Raw genomic sequence first — 23,189 nt, 5'->3', positions numbered from 1 at the left:
GCGAGGCGACAGCTCTACCACTGAGCCACCGTGCCCCCTGAACTGAAATGAATTTCAACTGAGCTGGTTTGAACCTGCTGGGAGAGCCAGATGGATGGAGTTTGCCAGCATAGGTGAATGAGTGATGAAAAGTTTAGACAATGACAGGAAAGTAGTTTACAGAAGTTCAATAGCCTTTAATTAAAATAACTTCCCTGAAACTGATAGATGATGTGATAAAAGCCACTCAACTCAAACACAAACAATTCCTTCGTAATTGCTGTGTCACTGTCACCCAAACCTGATAGCTATCATCTGTGCATAGGAATACGGAAGTGCTATGGTTAGATGTAGTGCCAAAGAATTTTGATTTGAGGATCATTAGCACAGTGATAAAATATTGTGCTTCCACAAGGGAGAGCTGGGTTCAAATCCTGGATGGGGTAGTTTTTTTTTAATCTGTCCTCATTGTAACCCTGATGAAGACCTTGTCGGTCGAAACCGGTCGGTTTTTTAATTGTTAATTGTTCTACATGTAAAGCCATGCAATAATAAAGGCTTTTTAACTTTAAATTAACTAGTTTTCCTTGCTCCACGTACGAGTGCCTGAAGCCTGCCTTTTGCTCCAGTTTTCTTTTAATGTTGCATAATTGTTAATCTGGACATATTTGATGTATTAAGTTGCTAAATGAACTTTATCATGATGTATTACTGCTTGCTGGGATAGCTTGGTACATATTTGGATGTGAAGCTCAAAAGGCCCTATATAAGACATGCCACAACAAATAGCTAAGTAGTCCACACCAGTACACAAAATAAACAACAAAGATCACATCACAAAATAAACAACGATGATGCTGATGATGATAAGAATAAAATGATATTATAGGGATATATGATTCAGTTTCAGTTGTTCTAGTCTCATATTTAGTCACGTATATGGGAGACTGAAGTTTATTTATCCACATTTTTATTTATAATTGCGCTTCCTTTTTTTTGTTGCATTTTCCCCTCCAGATAACATTCAATTCCGCAATCATCCTATGAGAAACATATATGTGTGCATCTATCAATATTTTCACCAAAGACAAATCAAAATACCGGAAAAATGCACTCAACCCTCAATAGTTTCTGTGCTGAATCCTCAAAAAATGTCACAGAAAGGACGTTTGCCAGCCAGCATAGTTCAATACAATGAGTGATGAAAAGTTTAGACAAGCTCAGCTAAGTACTTGGCAGAAGATGAATTGAAATAACTTACAGTAGCACTTAAACTGATGTGCTGATGTGCCTTGATTGCTGTGTCAACCAAACCTGATACGCAGCATACTTTTCATTCAGGAGGGGGGGGGGGGGGGGGGGGGGGGGGGGCATCATAGGTTACAGTGTTTCCCAAAAGGTGGGTCAGAACCCACAGGTGTGTCGCAGGAGATTTTATTTGGGTCACCAAATAAATGTGCAGAATTTCTTGCACTGTCATTTATTTAAATTGTGGATATTGTTTCACTGATGAGAAGTAAAAACACAGACAGCCTGTTAACGCCACCTAAATGCATTTATTTGGTCTCATTTATAAAATATTTGTGAAACGTTTACCGTATCATCAGCTTCAGGTCACTTATTTTAATTAAAGGCTATTGATATATACTGTATATATATATATATATATATATATATATATATATATATATCAATAGCCTTTAATAGCCTTTAATTAAAATAAGCGACCTGAAGCTGATGATACGGTAAACGCCACTCATCTAACACAAACAATCCCTTAGTAATTGCTGTCACCCAAACCTGATAGGTAGTGTGGTGTTCATTCAGGATGGGGTGGGGGGGGGGGGGGGGGGTGGCTTGTAGCCTATACTTGTTAACCCAAATAATTGTCCAGAGGTAAACACCATGTAAACACCATGCAGGTAAACACCATGCAGGTAAACACCATGCAGGTAAACACCATGTAAACACCATGCAGGTAAACACCATGTAAACACCATGCAGGTAAACACCATGCAGGTAAACACCATGTAAACACCATGCAGGTAAACACCATGCAGGTAAACACCATGTAAACACCATGCAGGTAAACACCATGTAAACACCATGCAGGTAAACACCATGCAGGTAAACACCATGCAGGTAAACACCATGTAAACACCATGCAGGTAAACACCATGCAGGTAAACACCATGTAAACACCATGCAGGTAAACACCATGCATCGCAAATTGACAAAATGCTTCTTACTAATGACCCTCGATTCCTAGGGTGGAGACTCTGGAGATGATGCGCCGCCTGCCCTCTTCTCCCTACTTATACTTCCACTGTTGTCCCACTGATGTGACTGATGACATCACAATTTGTGATGTCATCACTGATGACATCACAATCGTGACTGAACCAGACCACCAACCACAGACAGCCACCCACTTAGCCAATTTTAACCAAGATTATTGCTTATTGTTGTCTCTTTTCAAATTTATATTATTATTGCTCTGTGTGCCTTTGCTATCTTATGCTATGTTTCATACTCATTGCGTGTTGCTTTTGCTATATTCATGTCCTGTGGAGCCTCCTGGCCTGAGAATTTCACAAGAGTGTAACTGGAGTGACAATAAACATGTTGAAATCTTGAAAGCCCTGCAGAAAGCTTGATGTTGACCAATGCCCACCCTATACATTCAGAGTTCTAGACTGAAAGCCCTGCAGAAAGCCTATGCCATCCTTCTTGATGTGACAACCCCATACATTGAGAGTTCTAGACTCTCCCTCTGGTTCCTGTTGAAGACACTGAGGATTAACACAGAGAGAAACACTCCTTTGTTGTTAAATAGATACACGCTCACACTTTGCTGTAGTAATGCTTTACTGTAATGCACTGTACTTTCCCCTAGACCACAACGCACTGCATTATTTTAACTTTTGTATTGTTTTTGTGTTGTTCTTTGTGCTGTTTATTGCTGTGCCGCTTTGGGTGAAACAAATTGTGCTCTTGGATCATAATAAAGTTGACCTGAACTGAACTTGCACTGGTTTTTAACCTGCTATGGAGTGCCAGATCAGTGTTTGTCAGCCAGCATAGTTCAATACAATGAGTGATGAAAAGTTTAGACAAGCTCAGCTAAGTACTTGGCAGAAGATGAATTGAAATAACTTACAGTAGCACTTAAACTGATGTGCTGATGTGCCTTGATTGCTGTGTCAACCAAACCTGATACGCAGCATACTTTTCATTCAGAACGGGGGGGGGCATCATAGGTTACAGTGTTTCCCAAAAGGTGGGTCAGAACCCACAGGTGTGTCGCAGGAGATTTTATTTGGGTCACCAAATAAATGTGCAGAATTTCTTCCACTGTCATTTATTTAAATTGTGGATATTGTTTCACTGATGAGAAGTAAAAACACAGACAGCCTGTTAACGCCACCTAAATGCATTTATTTGGTCTCATTTATAAAATATTTGTGAAACGTTATACAGCTAGACAGATAGCTACACTACAAAGTTAAGGATGCTGAAACTTTATACAGCTAGACAGATAGTTAACACTACAAAGTTAATGATGCTGAAACTTTTCTTGCCTTCTGATGATTTTCTTTCTTTTTACCACGTGCGCCGGGCCCGGCGCCACGAGGGGGCGCCAGGGGGCTTTGCACCCTCAGTTCAATTTTCTGCCCCCTCACTTAAAAAAAAAAAAAAAATATATATATATATATATATATATATATATATATATATATATATATATATATATATATATATAGAATAGTTCATCTATAAAGGCCAGTTAGGCAATGTTTGTACCTGACATGTTTCGGCTGCTGTTTCTGCAGTCTTCATCAAATTTGATCAGTTTAAGTTGATGTAGGCTACCCCCTATAAACATAGCTCTGTTGTTTCAGAATTGGCAGGGAAGCGCTATTTGCTGTGCTTTGGTTGTCACAAGGTATTTGAACCTCACTGCATGTTGTAGTGATCCTGACATGATTAAAACACACACACACACACACACACACACACACACACACACACACACACACACACACACACACACACACACACACACACACACAGAGAGAAATTGCATGCCATGAGCAGAAAGATGGAGACAACGCATCTGATCACTTTATTTCTTTAATTTAATGAACCTGGCACTGACTGGCTATTATTTTGTTTTGTTTTTTGCAGCAATTGTTTATTCTATGACTTTTCATATAGACATATATGTTCAGAGTGCTCCAGACAGGTCCCGCATTTCACGTTATGCAAAGCTCAGCTCTATTAATGCCTTAATCTGCTGCTGTGAAATAAATGTTTTATTTGATTTTTCTTGTGTTGTTATTGTGCTTTTCAGAGGTTGTTATGGTTAAAAAGTCCAGAAATAGGCATAGCGGGTATATAACCTATGTTTTACGATATATGATAAACATATCATATAAAAAAATAAAAATAAAATAAAAAAAATAAAAAAAATCAGCCCCCTCCCCAGTTATAACCGCCCCCCAAGTCATTTCATCCTGGCACGCTGGACAAGAGACAGTTGGGCCGGATTTGCCCTTGTTTCCACAGTTTTCATTGAGGTGTGTGTGTGTGTGTGTGTGTGTGTGTGTGTGTGTGTGCATGCAGTGGTTTCAGGTATGTGTGTGTGTGTGCGTGTGTGTGTGTGTGTGCGCGCGCGCACGCACGTGGTTTCAGGTGTGTGCAGGCCCGGTTCTACGGGGGTGCAAAAGCATGCATTGCACCCTTATTTTAATTGTCTGCATGCTCAGTTGAAAAGTAAAAAAAAAAAAAAAAAAAAAACTTTTTTTTTTTTTTTTTTTATAAATGCTACAGCTGCACACTTACTGTTTAAACTTGAATTATAGTTGTTGTTTTTCTTTGTTCTTTGATGTGATTTTATGGCTTTTTGGCACCTATATGTAACCTTTTAAGGTTGAGATAATTGTATTATCATTATATGGTCCAAATATTTCAGTAAAGCACTTGAAACACTTGAAATATTCTTGCTTGGGTGGTATCATTCTACTTGAAATGATGGTCAAACGCATTATTTTTAGTAAAATAACATGTCAAATTTTTCGGGCGGCCGGCCTTTGGCCGGCCACCCGAGTGGGCCCGGCCTTCGGTCGGGCATCTGCACCCCTTCCTATCTAGGATGCACCCCTAGTCATCTTGTTCTGGAACCGGCCCTGGGTGTGTGTGCACATGGTTTCAGGTGTGCGTGTGTGTGTGCGCACGCACGCACGTGGTTTCAGGTGTGTGTGTGCGCTCGTGGTTTCAGGTGTGTGTGTTCGCGCTTGCTTTCCGGTGTGGCGGTGTGTGTGTTCGCGTGTGGTTTCAGGGGTGTGTGTTCGCGCATGGTTTCAGGTGTGTGTGTGTGTGTGTGTGTCATTTCAGGTGTGTGTGTGGCAACACAACTCACGGAACAGAAATATATATATATATATATATATATATACATATGCTTTAATTGTTAATATATATGCTTTAATTGTTAAATTGTTTTATTTATTTATTTATTCCTATTTAATTTGGGACGTACCCTTGTATCTGATGGTGGCGTTGGATTCATGGTATATATATATCAGGGTAGGAAATTCACTTTTTTTAAACAAGGGCTATTTTTGCCCGTGTGAAATATATTTCGGGGGCATTTTTGGATAATTTCCAAGGCAATTTGATCAAATGTTGGGAAATACCTTAATTGCACCTACCTGTATGTAGCATGACAGACCAATCAATGACTCTTATCCAAGCATATTTTATTTAGAAAAGTTCATAAACAATCACAGTTAAAGATCCTTATTTCCTATCTTAACACTGTTGATTGTCTGGCATGTTATTAATGTACTTGGCAAAAACATGAGTGAACTAGCTGCCCTTCGACGGCGCAACATTGGCATGTGGCCTTGTGCCACATCATGCCAGGGTACAAAGGCAATTGCTCTGACATCGTGAAGAGCGATTTTTCTGAAATGTGTCTTAAAATGATTCAATCACACATCCTTTGCATAGGGCAGGGTATATTAAACTGAGACCACTGATGCTTATGAAGCAACTGACAGTAGGCAGGCTGGTAGCAGGGCACTGCCAAGGTGGCCTTAGGGATCTCAGGGCATCACGGCCAGAGAATTCCCACTCTAGCCAGCAGCTAAGTACATTAATGCAGGAAATGCAAAGGCATAATGACAGAGGGAAAAAGATGAGACTGTTGAGAATATCAATGTTCCTCAGACATGTTACTATGAAAAGCTCTATATGGCTAAAATGACAATATATTTCCTTTCCATCCACCTCCATGGCGTCCGCCATTTTGGGAAAACGTCACACAAGACACGTCACGAGTCGTGATCGCAAAGCTTTCAGAAAATGTCATATTCACGGTAAACACGATCCAACTTTAAGAGCCCATTTTTTGACATGATGTGACCCAACTTTGAAGTCAGAAAATAAAAACTAGGACATTCAAGTTTCGGTACATCGGTAATATCATCAGTGACATCATCAATGACATCATCAATGATGTCACATGTAACAGTATGCTGACTTCTTTCCTCAGAATTCTAACTTTTTTCTCAGAATTGTGGCATAACGTAAAGGTAAAGGTAAAGTCCCACTGATTGTCACACACCTGAGTGTGCAAAATTTGTTCTCTGCATTTGACCCATCCCCTGGGGGGAGCGGTGAGCGGCAGCAGTGCCGCGCTCGGGGATCATATGGTGATCTAACCCCCCAATTGCAACCCTTTGATGCTAAAATCAGAATGCTGACTTTTTCCCCTCAAAATTCTGACTTTAATCTGAGAATTCTGAGTTTAATTTCAGAATTCTGACAATTTTCCCCTCCAGAATTCTGACATTAAAGTCAGAATTCTTATTTCTAACCTTATTTTCAGAATTCTGACTTTATTCTCAGAATCCTGACTTAAACTCAGAACTCAAATACATTTTTCACATATGGCCCAAATCCTTTTTGGTAGTAAAAAAAAAAAGGGGGTCGGCAACCTTTTTGAGATGAAGTGCCATTTTCAAATTTGCTTGTCAATCAGTGCCACACCAAGATTAATGACTCGCACATCACAATGTAAATCTCCAACAGATGTGTAATATTATTCCATCCAAAATCAGGCCATTTAAATGAGAGCATTATACTTAAGCAATATCACACGAGAGGGAGTGCGGTTGTTGGCTAATATGGGCACTGCTGTGATTCGGTCGCAGGCACGAGGCCGCAGGCCGTACTGTGATGGTACACTCGAAGTGTTGATAGATTTCAATGACGTTCATTTTGATTTAATTCACTCGTTTTCTGACCGAGATAACTCGTTTGCTTTGCTATTCTCTCTGTGGAATGGTCGGCTGTGCGCTGATCTGAGGGGGTGTGTCGTCACCACGGCAGCAGCTAATATGGGCATATCCTGTAATTGTTCCACTCTATCAGAAGGCTGTATTACCTAGGTCAGCCTCTAAAACGTGATCAGGACAGGATGACTGACATGTGATTTTTTCAGTCGCCCGGCCATGTTGACTCTGCTGTCAGCTGATCTTCACCAAGTATTTTATAAAACCAACTCACACAATCATCCTCTGAAAAGATGTTGTCACACAAAATATATCTTTATTTTTTTTACAAAAATAGATTATAAATCTAAGCTAGTGCAGGTTCAGTCCGCATCCATGGATATGAATTTAGGATTTAGTTCAACAACTAACAAAAACCACATAGAGTTCATCAAGTAATGTGGGGTGTGTGTGTGTGCGCGCACCATCAACATATATATTTAATATAGCTCAATGGCGCGCGCACACACACACTTGCATGTGTGTGTTTGTACCAAGGGGCAACCTCCGTGGCTGAAAAGTGAACCCAATGCAGAAGTGACTTAAACCTGCATTATTTCTAATGGCCAATAGAGGGCGAGTCCACTGGCTGCAAAAAGAAGTCAATGGGAATATGACCCTACTCCTCACTTGATTTATGACCTCAGTAAACACTTTCCTAATGAGTTGATGGTCTCAATCACTAGTTTCAAGTCTTCTTCAATACAACATGATGATCATTTAGTCAATTATGGTCCCATTTAGAGAACATGATTAACTCATTGAGTGCCAATGACGACAATCGTCGTCAATTCGTTTAGTAATGTAGAGTGGCAATGACGACGATTGTCGTCAATTGCGTTTTTTGGCGGTGGGACGTGGATCAAAGCCTAATATATATATACAAAAGGCTCAATATCTCAGCTTCTAGATGGAAGCTGTTTGCTGTTTTTGACCTATCTTCTCCGGCTGATAACTAAAGAACGGAAAATTATATCAATAAACTTTTTTTTGCTGCTGATACAATAGACTCTCATCGTTCTTTGTGCGTGTTCGGTGTTTACATAGTAATATCACACAATATTCTGTGGGCCTCGAGAAATCACTGAAAACGCTCTGAAACTCTGGCACTGGGAGCGTCCGTTCTCCAAAAGTGGCTGGCACTCAATGAGTTAACAGGCCGGCTGTCCAGTGATCATGGAGCTCAGGGGCGTAGTGGAGGGTAAACACAGTTTATTCACCTCTTTGAAATGAGGCAGAGTTTACTCACATATTTTCACTTCAACTGTATCAATCAATGAGGGGAAACAAGGTGGGAAAACGTATCACCTTGGATAGTTTTACCCACCTCTAGCTGCTAGATTATAATCTCACGGCACAATTTAGCAAGTCTGTTATTTTGATCCCCCTTTATTTTTACACAATTTGAAATCAACGCAATTTCTGAATATCAGTGAAGTACTGCAATTTATAGATTGATTATGCTATAACGGTTATTTTTACTGATACTTATGCTTAAATCAACCCAGTGGCACTAATACTCTGGTTTATTTAAATAAAAAAATTGGCTAGTGGAAATTCGGATTGGCTGGTAATTAACTTTAAAATGTAGGAGGCGGGTATTGGCTGGTGATCAAAATAGTTAATTTCAAGCCCTGCACATCTGTATTTACCACTATACCCCTGGAGCCCCCTGGTGGAGCTCGCCGATCACAGACTAAAAAATAAAAATAATAATAACAATAATCATAATAATCATAATGACAATGATAATAATAATAATAATAATGATAATAATAATAATAATAATAATAATAAGAATAAGAATAAGAATAATAGTAATAATAATAAAATGGAGAGTCCACAAAACAGGAGTCCACAAACCAATGGGTGATGTCACAGTGTCTACGTCCATATTTGTTACAGTCTGTAATTTTCAAGAGATTTGATATATTTCTTTTGCAAGAAAATGGTCAAATTGAAAGAATAGCAGCACTAAATTTGGTGGAACCCTGAATATTGAGAAAAGGTTGGTCTCTGAGTGATCACACACAGTGGGAATAAGCGGCTGCATGAGGGTGGCTGTGCCGTGCGTTCAAGCTTTGGTGCGCTTAGGTAGCCGCACCATGCAGGCCGTGCCGTGCGTTCAAGCCTTGGTGCGTTCAGGCCGTGCCGTGCGTTCAAGCCTTGGTGCGTTCAGGCCGTGCCGTGCGTTCAGGCCTTGGTGTTCAGCATCTCGAGCAGTAGTTTGTGCAGGGGAATGCAGTGCAGGCGGTGCAGGTGGAGCAGCGTCTGCGCCGCGTGGCCGGCCGTCTGCCGCAGCAGAGGCAGACTGAGCAGCAGCCTGCCCGCGCGCCGCGCGCCCCTTGCCAGCAGGGCCTCAGCTCGCCGTGCGCCCCCTGCTGGTAGGGCCTCAGCTCGCCGCGTGCCCCCCGCCTGAAGGGCGCCCCCTGCCTGCAGGGCCTCGTACTCCTGCAAGGCCTCGTGAAGACCATCCTGGAAGCGCTGCACTGAGTCGGGACAGTCCACGGGGTCTGCGTCTGGGGAGGAGGAGAGAGACAGAGAGGAGGGGTGAGTACTGGAGAATAACAGCAACTTGTGAAAGACAATAGATTTGGTTACATGGTCCAATGTGATGAGCCTGGCTAAATAAATTAACTTTCCATGGTCAATATAATATCCACGCCCGGTGTCTTGACGGCTGTGATGTATCATCCCTGTCCGGCCTCCACTCTCCTCCACTCAGCAGAGGCAAACCGGAGGCAGCAGAGCGTTTGCGTCGGGTGGTTCTTTTTCCCTCCACACTCTACCTTAAAAGCGTTTAGCGCACACCTAGTCGTTAACTATCGCTTAAACTACTTATTTTACTTCATTTCTATCTTGTTTATTTCGTTCTCATCTCATGTGTTTGAATATGCTTTGGCAACATGCACGTGTACATCATGCCAATAAAGCTCCTCGAATTGTATTGAATTGAATTGAATTGAATTGAATTGAGTTGAAATGAGTTGAATTGCATTGAATTGAATTGAATTGAATTGAATTGAATTGAGTTAAATTGAATTGAGTTGAATTGAGTTGAATTGAATTGAGTTGAATTGAGTTGAATTGAGTTGAATTGAATTGAGAGAGCGAGAAAGAGGGAGTGCGAGAGAGAGAGAGTATGGGAGCCATTGGGACGGTCAAGTGGGCTGCATGAAAAGGTCAAGGTCATCCTCTGGGTGTTTGTACACACACACACACACACACACACACACACACACACACAGTGACAGTGACAGTAACAGTGTTGTTGAGAGTCTGACTCCTCAGACAGACAGTTAACAGTATATAGATCTGCAGCAGCAGTCTGTCAATACAGTGTATTGATCTGAGGCACAGACAGTGGGAGACTGGCCAGACTGCAGCTGGGCTCACACCCCCCGTCCCTGTCAGTTAAGCCCCTTTTAGATTGGCCCCAAAACCCCACTAATATTATCTATGAATAATATCCACAAAATACTGGCTTTTTCTTCAGTTCTAAAAGTTAGCAAGCCGGCATTTAGCTGGTGATCAACGCCTCGTCTGTGAACGGCACGCGGTATAAATGTTGGCGTTGTTCCAAAGTGTTATTTTCCGCCCCTGCTTCTCCTCCTCTGGATTTCATGTATTTGCCGCCCCTCAGTGATTCAGTGATTCCCGCAGGCTGAAATTCCAGTTGAACGCTTTGGAAATCATAACGTCGAGAGCTTCCAGCTCGCACAGACCACAGACACAGATGTAGCCAGCTAGTTTCGTCTGTTTGTTGTTGTTGATTGTTCACACTGTAAACATGAAAGCCAGATTATTGGCAATTCTGGCAGCAGTGGAGGTTGAAGATCCCCCTGGCAGGAGAAGAGGTAGGAGGAGTGACACTGACGAGCAGCGCGCTTTTCCTCCAAATGTTGAAACTTTTTTCAGCTTGAGACGCCAGAGCGCCCCGCCCAAAAAAAACTAGCCGCCAAGAGCGCTTAAACGCCAGGTTTGATCCTTGAAAGAGGAGCGCTCCTAGCGTGTCCTTACCATAGAGAATAATTGAAGAAAGGCGCTGGCTTCTGAAATACACACGTCCTGTGTGAACAGCCCCTAAGGCTATTTACTTAATAGCTTAATAGCTAAATGCTAACTTAAATGCATTATTTTGAATGCAGGCTGGCCTGACACTGGGCCTGGGCAGCCGTGTGAGAAGGGAGAAGGGAGGGGGAAGAGAGTCCGCAGCCGTGGAGAAACTGAACGGGTTGAGATTTGATTTTGTTTGATGGTTAAACCTAAAGCAAAAACTCCATACTCTTCCCCAGTCAGTTTTAGTCCAACTAAATGAGTGAGCTCCGTCCAATCAGGAGCCAGTCTGCAACGTCTGAGCTGGACAGCCTCCTCTCAGCTAATCAATACTCTGCCCTGCTTCAGCTCCCAGCCGATCAATATCAATAACCACGTACCCCTCTGGGATCAATACACTCAGTGTGTGTGTGTGTGTGTATGTGCTTGTGTGTGTGCTCGTGTGTGTGCCTGTGCGTGTGTGTGGTCCCACCAGAGTTAGCCAGAGCCATGGCCTTGAGCGTCACCGCCTCCTCCTGGCTCAGACTCATGGATTGGTACTTGGCGGTCAGGTGACGCAGCGCGGTGTACAACTCGGCCAGTCCCGCGGCGCGGCACTGAGCCTCGTCCAATCGCAGGTTCCCGGCGAACACAAGCTCCGCCCCCGCCGTGCGCTGCGAGCGCCACGCCACGCCCACCAGCAGCGCCTCCATCCAACCCCTCTGCAGCAGGGACATCTGGTCCACCAATGAGAGTGCAGAGAAGCCTGGAGAGGGGCAGGGCAAAGCAGGTGTCAATCAGCTGTGACAGTAGTTGCATTTACATGCACACTTTTTCCTCAATCTGATTGAAATGAATTGGTTTGAACATTACGGGTCAACTGTTTACATGGGATGTGATTTAATATGACCTGGTGTTTACATGGGATGTGATTTGATGCATACTTGTTTTCACCTCCTACACAGATGTGTATCATGTTCTGTCCCAATCATTATTACCTAATTAACCCAAATAAAATACATAAACAATGCACCACACGTGTGCCTGTCAATCAATCAATGTGTTGTTGTCAAGGCCTATGACGCTTGTGGCTCTGTCTATGGTGTGGCTATTGTGTGTGCATAAGTGCATACGTGTGCGTGTGCATGAACATGCTGTTTACAGGACGTAAATGCGTGCATTACACATATTCCTCGTTTTTGTGCATCGATATAAAAAACAACTTTTCAGGGTAACCCTAACCCGTTAAAAATCATAATTAAAACTGGAAATAAGGTCCGGAATTTTCCTTTAATACATCCAATCAGGATCAGTGTTTACCTGGGATGTGTTTGGCCCAGCCAATCAGGAGCAGCAGCTCCCTGTTCAGCAGTTCGCACAGTGTCAGCAAGGTCCGCAGGCTGCTGTCATTGGTCGAATCGTCCTGACTGGCAGCCAGGGGGGCGGGCTCTGTCATCAGCAAATGAGAAATGACCTTGTTTCCTAGGAGATGGGAAAAACAATACCATTCAAATAAATAAACAGATGCATACATTTTGTTTTAAATAGAACATGAGTGGAATAAGTGTGTGTGTGTGTGTGTGTGTGTGTGTGTGTGTGTGTGTGTACTCACTGTTGCTCACAGGGTGTGTGTGTGTTTGTGTGTGTGTGTGTGTGTGTGTGTACTCACTGTTGCTCACAGGGTGTGTATTTGTGTGTGTGTGTGTGTGTGTGTGTGTGTGTGTGTACTCACTGTTGCTCACAGGGTGTGTGTGTGTGTGTGTGTGTGTGTGTGTGTGTGTGTACTCACTGTTGCTCACAGGGTGTGTGTGTGTGTGTGTGTGTGTGTGTGTGTGTGTGTGTGTGTGTGTGTGTGTGTGTGTGTGTACAATCACTGTTGCACACAGGGTGTGTGTGTGTGTGTGTGTGTGTGTGTGTGTGTGTGTGTGTGTGTGTGTGTGTGTACTCAGTGTTGCACACAGGGTGTGTGTGTGTGTGTGTGTGTGTGTGTGTGTGTGTGTGTGTGTACTCACTGTTGCTCACAGGGTGTGTGTGTGTGTGTGTGTGTGTGTGTGTGTGTGTGTGTGTGTGTGTGTGTGTGTGTACTCACTGTTGCTCACAGGGTGTGTTTGTGTGTGTGTGTGTGTGTGTGTGTGTGTGTGTGTGTGTGTACTCACTGTTGCTCACAGGGTGTGTGTGTGGGGTTTTGACATATAATCCCTGTCCAGCCTCCAGTCTCCTCTTGTATTTCTGCCGGCCTCCTCTCACTCGGTCCATACGAACACCTGAGACACATACTGTTAGCTTTGACTCCGCCCACTCCACCCTTACATACGAACACCTGAGACACAGAGACTGTTAGCTTTGACTCCGCCCACTCCACCCTTACACCTGAGACACAGAGACTGTTAGCTTTGACTCCGCCCACTCCACCCTTACATACGAACACCTGAGACACAGAGACTGTTAGCTTTGACTCCACCCACTCCACCCTTACATATGAATACCTGAGACACAGAGACTGTTAGCTTTGACTCCGCCCACTCCACCCTTACATACGAACACCTGAGACACAGAGACTGTTAGCTTTGACTCCGCCCACTCCACCCTTACATATGAATACCTGAGACACAGAGACTGTTAGCTTTGACTCCGCCCACTCCACCCTTACATATGAATACCTGAGACACAGAGACTGTTAGCTTTGACTCCGCCCACTCCACCCTTACACCTGAGACACAGAGACTGTTAGCTTTGACTCCGCCCACTCCACCCTTACACCTGAGACACAGAGACTGTTAGCTTTGACTCCGCCCACTCCACCCTTACATACGAACACCTGAGACACAGAGACTGTTAGCTTTGACTCCGCCCACTCCACCCTTACATACGAACACCTGAGACACAGAGACTGTTAGCTTTGACTCCGCCCACTCCACCCTTACATACGAACACCTGAGACACAGAGACTGTTAGCTTTGACTCCGCCCACTCCACCCTTACATATGAATACCTGAGACACAGAGACTGTTAGCTTTGACTCCGCCCACTCCACCCTTACACCTGAGACACAGAGACTGTTAGCTTTGACTCCGCCCACTCCACCCTTACACCTGAGACACAGAGACTGTTAGCTTTGACTCCGCCCACTCCACCCTTACATACGAACACCTGAGACACAGAGACTGTTAGCTTTGACTCCGCCCACTCCACCCTTACATACGAACACCTGAGACACAGAGACTGTTAGCTTTGACTCCGCCCACTCCACCCTTACATACGAACACCTGAGACACAGAGACTGTTAGCTTTGACTCCGCCCACTCCACCCTTACATACGAACACCTGAGACACAGAGACTGTTAGCTTTGACTCCGCCCACTCCACCCTTACATACGAACACCTGAGACACAGAGACTGTTAGCTTTGACTCCGCCCACTCCACCCTTACATATGAATACCTGAGACACAGAGACTGTTAGCTTTGACTCCGCCCACTCCACCCTTACATACGAACACCTGAGACACAGAGACTGTTAGCTTTGACTCCGCCCACTCCACCCTTACGTTGAAAAGGTCCAATGAGGTTCAAGGTTCAAGGTAGTCTTTATTATCCCTGAGGGGCAATTTGTGAAGCAGCAGTAGAAGCATCAAAAACAACAAATCATCAAACAAACAGCAAACAGATAGATAGAGGCTGCTATCGAGGCTCTTTTAAATCGATTAGCACTCTGCTTTGAAGGCATTTGTTCAACGGGGAGATTTTTGCACACCCAATCCCCTGTTCCCAACGTTGGGGTCGTGACCCCAAATGGGGTTGCCAGATCTTTTTTAATTATTATTATTTATTTATTTTACACCACACAATTTAAAACTACCGAAGAGGATTAGGGCCACTTTTTTTTTTACTTAGTCAGGATTCTGAGAGTCTGAGAGTTTACTGTCAGAATTTTGAGGAAAAAAGTCAGAATTCTGAGATTAAAGTCAGAAATCTGAGAAAGAAGTCAGCATACTGTTTACATGCAACATCACTGATGATATTACCGATGTACCGGAATTTGAATAGCGGGGGTCCCTAGACTTTTGTGACGTCACAGTGGGGTCCACAAGCCAAAAAAGGTTGGGGACCCCTGCCTTAACCCCAACCAAGTTGCTTGTTATTGCCTAAACCCAAAACAACTATGAAGTCTAAAGTTTCGACTCCGAGATTTCTGGTGATCACGATTTCTGGTGATCACGATTTCTGGCGTTCGCATTTACGTTTAAAAAAATCATAAAAGTGGTGTTCGTTTGTGAAGATTATCTTACTGAACACAAAGATGTCTCATAAACATTTGTTAACCACAGACCTTACTTCAGACATCTAACAAAAAATACATTCCAAAAGCCCATTCACTTCCAGATGAGGGATACTAAGTTGCAGGTTGACCTACAACAATATGTCAAATAAACAAATAAAAAGTAAACAAATAAAATGATGAATGGATGATGAATGGATGGATGATAGATGGATGGATGGACAGACAGACACTGACCCTCCTTCATCATGCCGGCCTGCAGACACTTCTGGAAGCGGCAGGCCTGGCAGGCTTTCCTCCTCCGCTTGGTGATCTCACACTCCTTCATCACCGGACAGCTGTACTCGATGTTGCCTAGGTAACCACACAATCAGGAAGTACAGGTGGGTCGGTGGGAGAGAGGTAGCGACCATGTTTAACTCTTCTTTCGTCAGTTCACACCAAGTCAGTCAACACGGTTAATCCCTGACTCAGGCTTGAAATGGACGGTCCCACATGTTGTTTTGCAGTTGTAACCTGTGTTGTGTTGAAGGTCCTGGCAGGAACCCATGTTAGGGGCTTCTGCGTTGTGTTGAAGGTCCTGACAGGAACCCATGTTAGGGGCTTGCTCTGGGGTGGAGGCGGGATTCGATCCAATGACCTCCTGCTTGCAAAACGCACGTATTAACTGCATTAACTCACGAGGACTGTGATTCACTACCGCTCTGACTCACGAGGACTGTGATTCACTACTGCTCTGACTCACGAGGACTGTGATTCACTACCTACCGCTCTGACTCATGAGGACTGTGATTCACTACCGCTCTGACTCACGAGGACTGTGATTCACTACCTACCGCTCTGACACACGAGGACTGTGATTCACTACCGCTCTGACACACGAGGACTGTGATTCACTACCGCTCTGACACACGAGGACTGTGATTCACTACCTACCGCTCTGACACACGAGGACTGTGATTCACTACCGCTCTGACTCACGAGGACTGTGATTCACTACCGCTCTGACACACGAGGACTGTGATTCACTACCGCTCGGACTCACGAGGACTGTGATTCACTACCGCTCTGACTCACGAGGACTGTGATTCACTACCGCTCTGACTCACGAGGACTGTGATTCACTACCGCTCTGACTCACGAGGACTGTGATTCACTACCGCTCTGACTCACGAGGACTGTGATTCACTCGGACGGTTACACTCTGATGGCGAGTCCTAAATGCAGTGTGTCACAGCCACAGCCGCCGTTTTCAGATTGAGATATCTTGTGAGATCATGATGGGCAAGATAAATCGGCATTGTTTTTCGGTGGAGTGCCCCTTTAAGAACCAGGTCAAATAAAGGTTTTGATCAGGATCATCTTTCTTTCTTTTTATGATGTGTGAAATGGGAGGAATTTGTTTTTTGTTTTTTTTGGTCAGGGTCATTTTTGATCTTGTGTTTGTTTGTTTGTTGTTGTAATACTCATTTCAGCCACACGAGTGCACAAATACCCCATGTGCTAAGCAGGACTAAAATTCATTCAATTTATTCATGTTTTCTTCCAATCTGTCTGTCTGTCTGTCTGTCTGTCTGTCTGTCTGTCTGTCTGTCTGTCTGTCTGTCTGTCTGCAGGATTTCTCCTTAGACATTTTTAACACTGGGTGGGAAAGTCTAGGACGTTAAATATGGGTGTTTTAAGGGATTCCTGGGCACAGAGAGCTCTGGTAGTTTCCCAACCAAAATGGCTGCAGTGTGAATAAGGTCAATAAAAGTTGAAATGTCTCCGCCTCTCTGGATAGCAGCGCCGGTTAATGACTACACTGTGTTAGCCACAGCAGAATATGTGCAGATGACAGAAGTGATCAGCCATCACCAATCAATAGTGTAGTCGTAGTGTGAAGTGGCTCAGCCAATAAGACGCACATGAGGCTTCACACGCTAATCAATGCTGCTATTGATCAGCTCTCTCTATTCATTCACATTAGAATCCACAACCAGTCTGGAAACACTGTTATTTATGTTAATATCTCTCTGTCCCCCCCCCCCCCCTCTCTCTCTCTCTCCCTATGTCTCTCTTTCCCTCTCCCTCCCCCTTCTCTCTCTCTCTCTCTCTCTCTCTCTCTCACCTTGTATGGTCCTCTTGAAGAAAGCCTTGCAGGCCTCGCAGGATGCCACTCCGTAGTGATAACCGGAGGCAAAGTCTCCGCACACCAGGCAGAGCCTCTTGTGTGACGCAGCACCCATGGGTGCCAGGTAGTCTCCCCTCAGGATGGAGTCCACCTGAGAGACAAAATGAGATTTCACATATTCTGCAGTGAAACACATGAAGCTGAAGAATCTGGAGGTTCACATAGTCAGGTTTGTATTTGCCAGGCGGCAAGCTTGGGCTTGGATAGATGAAGTGATACTAAAACCGGGGCGGTTCATCCACCAATCAGAAGGTCGGTGGTTCGATCCTGGGTTTATTCTGGTACCTGTGCTGAAAACGAGTTGGCCTGCGACGCAGAGAAACACACAGAGGGGTCAGACGCCGCCTCACTGCCTCTGCCCACGCTCCTGCTGCTGGAGCTGAAGCCGCTCGGCGAGTCCAGGTCTGGACGGCTGGAGGAGGAGGAGGAGGAGGGGGCGGGGCTGGGCAGGCGGAAGGCTGGGTGGGAGGGGCTAAATGCTGGGTGGGAGGGGCTAAACACAGGTGTGGAGTCCAGGGGGAAGGAGGGCCTGTGGGGGGAGGACTGCAGGTGCGAAGGAGCAGATGGGGCGCCATCAGCAGGGGAGGAGGAGTCTAAGAGGCTGCGGAGGAGAAAACAGGAGAGGGGGAGGGGAGGAGAGGTGGAAGAGAGATGGAGAGGGGAGGAGAGATGGAGAGATGGAAGAGAGATGGAGAGGTGGAGGAGAGATGGAGAGATGGAAGAGATATGGAGAGATGGAAGAGAGATGGAGAGGTGGAGGAGAGATAGAGAGATGGAGAGATGGAAGAGAGATGGAGAGGTGGAAGAGAGATGGAGAGGTGGAGGAGAGATGGAGAGGTGGAGGAGAGATGGAGAGGTGGAAGAGAGATGGAGAGATGGAAGAGAGATGGAGAGATGGAAGAGAGATGGAGAGGTGGAGGAGAGATGGAGAGGTGGAGGAGAGATGGAGAGGTGGAGGAGAGATGGAGAGGTGGGAGAGAGATGGAGAGGTGGAAGAGAGATGGAGAGGTGGAAGAGAGATGGAGAGGTGGAGGAGAGATGGAGAGGTGGAAGAGAGATGGAAGAGAGATGGAGAGGTGGAGGAGAGATGGAGAGGTGGAAGAGAGATGGAGAGGTGGAGGAGAGATGGAGAGGTGGAAGAGAGATGGAGAGGTGGAGGAGAGATGGAGAGGTGGAAGAGAGATGGAGAGGTGGAGGAGAGATGGAGAGGTGGAAGAGAGATGGAGAGGTGGAGGAGAGATGGAGAGGTGGAAGAGAGATGGAAGAGAGATGGAGAGGTGGAGGAGAGATGGAGAGGTGGAAGAGAGATGGAGAGGTGGAGGAGAGATGGAGAGGTGGAAGAGAGATGGAGAGGTGGAGGAGAGATGGAGAGGTGGAAGAGAGATGGAGAGGTGGAGGAGAGATGGAGAGGTGGAAGAGAGATGGAGAGGTGGAAGAGAGATGGAGAGGTGGAAGAGAGATGGAGAGGTGGAAGAGAGATGGAGAGGTGGAGGAGAGATGGAGAGGTGGAAGAGAGATGGAGAGGTGGAAGAGAGATGGAGAGGTGGAAGAGAGATGGAGAGGTGGAAGAGAGATGGAGAGGTGGAAGAGAGATGGAGAGGTGGAAGAGAGATGGAGAGGTGGAGGAGAGATGGAGAGGTGGAAGAGAGATGGAGAGGTGGAAGAGAGATGGAGAGGTGGAAGAGAGATGGAGAGGGGAGGAGAGATGGAGAGGTGGAGGAGAGATGGAGAGGTGGAGGAGAGATGGAGAGGTGGAGGAGAGATGGAGAGGTGGAAGAGAGATGGAGAGGTGGAGGAGAGATGGAGAGGTGGAAGAGAGATGGAGAGGTGGAAGAGAGATGGAGAGGTGGAAGAGAGATGGAGAGGTGGAAGAGAGATGGAGAGGTGGAGGAGAGATGGAGAGGTGGAAGAGAGATGGAGAGGTGGAAGAGAGATGGAGAGGTGGAAGAGAGATGGAGAGGTGGAGGAGAGATGGAGAGGTGGAGGAGAGATGGAGAGGTGGAAGAGAGATGGAGAGGTGGAGGAGAGATGGAGAGGTGGAAGAGAGATGGAGAGGTGGAGGAGAGATGGAGAGGTGGAGGAGAGATGGAGAGGTGGAGGAGAGATGGAGAGGTGGAAGAGAGATGGAGAGGTGGAAGAGAGATGGAGAGGTGGAGGAGAGATGGAGAGGTGGAAGAGAGATGGAGAGGTGGAAGAGAGATGGAGAGGTGGAAGAGAGATGGAGAGGTGGAGGAGAGATGGAGAGGTGGAAGAGAGATGGAGAGGAGAATCATAAAGCTCAACAGTCACGTGACACTCGTGACCTAGGTTTTGCTTGTGGAAGAGTATGACTCCATTCCTTTTCTCCATCACGTTTTGAAAAATCCTGTACAACATTTCACCTGTGTTTACACTGGCATGAGGGGGAGGAGCTAACTTCACCTGTGTTTACACTGGCATGAGGGGCAGGAGCTAACTTCACCTGTGTTTACACTGGCATGAGGGGGAGGAGCTAACTTCACCTGTGTTTACACTGGCATGAGGGGCAGGAGCTAATTTCACCTGTGTTTACACTGGCATGAGGGGCAGGAGCTAACTTCACCTGTGTTTACACTGGCATGAGGGGGAGGAGCTAACTTCACCTGTGTTTACACTGGCATGAGGGGCAGGAGCTAACTTCACCTGTGTTTACACTGGCATGAGGGGCAGGAGCTAACTTCACCTGTGTTTACACTGGCATGAGGGGGAGGAGCTAACTTCACCTGTGTTTACACTGGCATGAGGGCGAGTGAGTGGGTGGGGCGGGATCGATACAGCATAGTATCGTGATATTTTGGGTCGAAATATATCACATCACATGAATGCCAGGCATCATAATATTTCATTATATCAATGTAACATTTATGGCAGGTTTTTATGGCAGTGTTGGTCAGTCTGTCTGTCTGAAAATTTGGCTGCATTCAAAATGATTGAAGTGAGATGAACAGACTGGAAATTTTATCTCATTAGATAAAACAGATCGCAATATACCGCAATACTCAATATATATCGCGATACTAGCATATCATAATACTATTGTATTGTATCGTAACTTAAGTATCGTGGTAATATTGTATGTATTGTATTGTACTATTCCTATTCCTTTAACTACCTAAAAACAAGAACAGTAAAATATAATTACATATTTATATAAAAAAAAACACGCAGAGTGAGTCTTGCTTACCGATGTGAGCTGAAGAGATGATGGAACGAGTCGTCTGTCAGACAGAACTCCTTCAGGTCCATTCTGATCTGGGCTCAGCTTCAGGCTTTCACACTTCACACTCACTGGAGAACAACTATCAGATGCCCTCAACCAGGATCAGCTGTCTGCCAGGCCCTCAGCAGTGCATTCACACGCTCCTCAGGGAAGGTTCGGAAAGTTTTCACCTTAATCTGTGACTCAAACTATGCCGTGTTGGGTCGTTGAATTTGAGGGAATTGGGCCTGGAAAGTCCTTGAAAAAGTCCTTGGATTTGATGTTTAAGAAGGTTGTGGGAACCTTGTTTCAAAGTGTGTAGAAGTGTTTTCTGACGATGCCTTCAGGGTCCAAGAAGTTTCCTGAACTTCCTACCTCCTCCAGGGAAATGAGAGACAGTGAGAGGAGGGGGAGATGGACAGGTGGATGGATGGACAGACAGACAGACAGACAGACAGAGTGAGATGACACACAAACAGACAACTGCAGCTCTGAGTCTCAGCAGCTTTATTTATCTGATCATCTCTGTCCTCAGAGGGGAGGGGAGGGGGCGGGACCTAGGGGATCAGCCAATCAGTCGGCGGCCTCGCCAATCCGACGGGCTCTATCATCTCTATTGATCTGGACAGTGACAGATGTAGGGCAGAGTCGTCACTCTGTTGTTATTCATGTGACCACACTGCAGGCAGAGCTGGACATCTTTAAAAATGTAGGCTATTGGAAAATAAACTCAGTTGAGATGCCAAATCTTTGACGTGTAACGTTGATATGCACATATAGAAATGTGATATGAAACATATTTTTGTTTGAGAAACGTGATATTCTAACAGCGGATTACAGAAACGTACAATGCTGAGATTGTAGCCTATTGTGGTGAGCAGACAGAAACACTAACCCACAGTGCAGAACAGTATAAGCAGTGTGTGTTTTCTGGGCCTTTATTAGACCGTTGAAAGTAGAGAGAAACTGGAAAGACAGAAGAGAAGGAGAGACAAAACAAATTACAACTTCCTACCTAGAAATGCTACTGGAGAGGAATGACAGCAAAAGGGACAGTGTCATTTAGTGACATGTACAGGTTGGATTTGTCTTGTTCTTAATTTAAAATGTTTAAATAAATGTGATTATTGTTTTTCTAGGAGATACATTTGCATATCAGTTGTTGAAATATTTGGATATTGACATGTGGGATGAAGTGATTGGTTTGATGTAGGGCTGCTACTGAGTATTTTCATTATCGATTTATCTGACAATTATCTTGTGACTATCTTGTAACTCGTTTAATTAGTCGTTTGGTCTATAAAACATCGCAAAACTTTTTTCCCCAAAGCCCAAGATGACGTCCTCAAATGTCTTCTTTTGTCTTTTGTCTTTTGTCCTGAACAATCAGTTTACTGTCATAGAAGACTAAAGACACCAGGAAATATTCACATTTAAGAAGCTGGAACGAGATCATTTTAGTATTTTTTTTAATTAGTCTAAATGATTAATCGATTATTAAAAATAGTTGTTGACTAATTTTCTGTCAATGGACTAATAGGTGAATGGACTAATGTGAGCAGCAGTTGGATGTTGATCTGTCTGTGTTGAATAACAGCTGTGCTGCTTCAGTCACAGTGAAAAGCTGTTATTCCACTGGCCCAGACTTTCATTCAGTCTAATCTCATTACTACTAGAGAGAGAGAGAGAGAGAGAGAGAGAGAGAGAGTGTGTGTGTGTGTGTGTGAGAGAGAGAGAGAGTGTGTGTGTGTGTGTGTGTGTGAGAGAGAGAGAGAGAGAGAGAGAGAGAGACAGTGTGTGGAGGGATTGGCCTATAATATTAAGTGGATTAGAGCCTTGGATCTAAACAGTGCAGCATTAGGGTTATGGATGCAGGTGGAGGATTACGCACAGCGCATCACCCAACAACACGGCTAGCTGCTAGAAACATGCTAACTGCACACTCCCATCAGGGGGTGTGCGGCACACAACACAGTTCATACACATGGCTAGCTTGCGGCACACATATAATACATGGCTAGCTGCTAGCTAGGGCCTCAGCGCCACAGCACCTAACACCTCCTTACCTCCTACACTGTTTCCTTCTAACACCTCCTTATACCTCCTACACTGTTTCCTTCTAACACCTCCTTATACCTCCTACACTGTTTCCTTCTAACACCTCCTTA

General features: G+C 44.8%; 1 protein-coding gene across 1 annotated transcript; it reads right to left on the bottom strand.

Moving 5' to 3' along the window:
* Positions 1-9,512: 9,512 nt before the first annotated feature.
* LOC310776349 (estrogen-related receptor gamma-like) lies at positions 9,513-21,068 on the bottom strand (the record flags this gene model as incomplete). Its single annotated transcript, XM_083636545.1, has 8 exons — positions 9,513-9,838; positions 11,848-12,120; positions 12,675-12,836; positions 13,511-13,618; positions 15,869-15,985; positions 17,742-17,895; positions 18,090-18,405; positions 21,007-21,068. The coding sequence occupies 8 exons, from the start codon at positions 21,066-21,068 to the stop codon at positions 9,513-9,515; spliced, it is 1,518 nt and encodes a 505-aa protein (XP_083492671.1).
* Between the last annotated feature and the right edge of the window lie 2,121 nt (positions 21,069-23,189).

The sequence above is a fragment of the Poromitra crassiceps genome (genome assembly GCF_964638095.1).
Source record: "Poromitra crassiceps genome assembly, chromosome: 5".
Taxonomy (NCBI): domain Eukaryota; kingdom Metazoa; phylum Chordata; class Actinopteri; order Beryciformes; family Melamphaidae; genus Poromitra; species Poromitra crassiceps.
The sequence above is the reverse complement of the archived record's forward strand: the minus strand, read 5'-3'. Positions and strand labels throughout refer to the sequence as shown.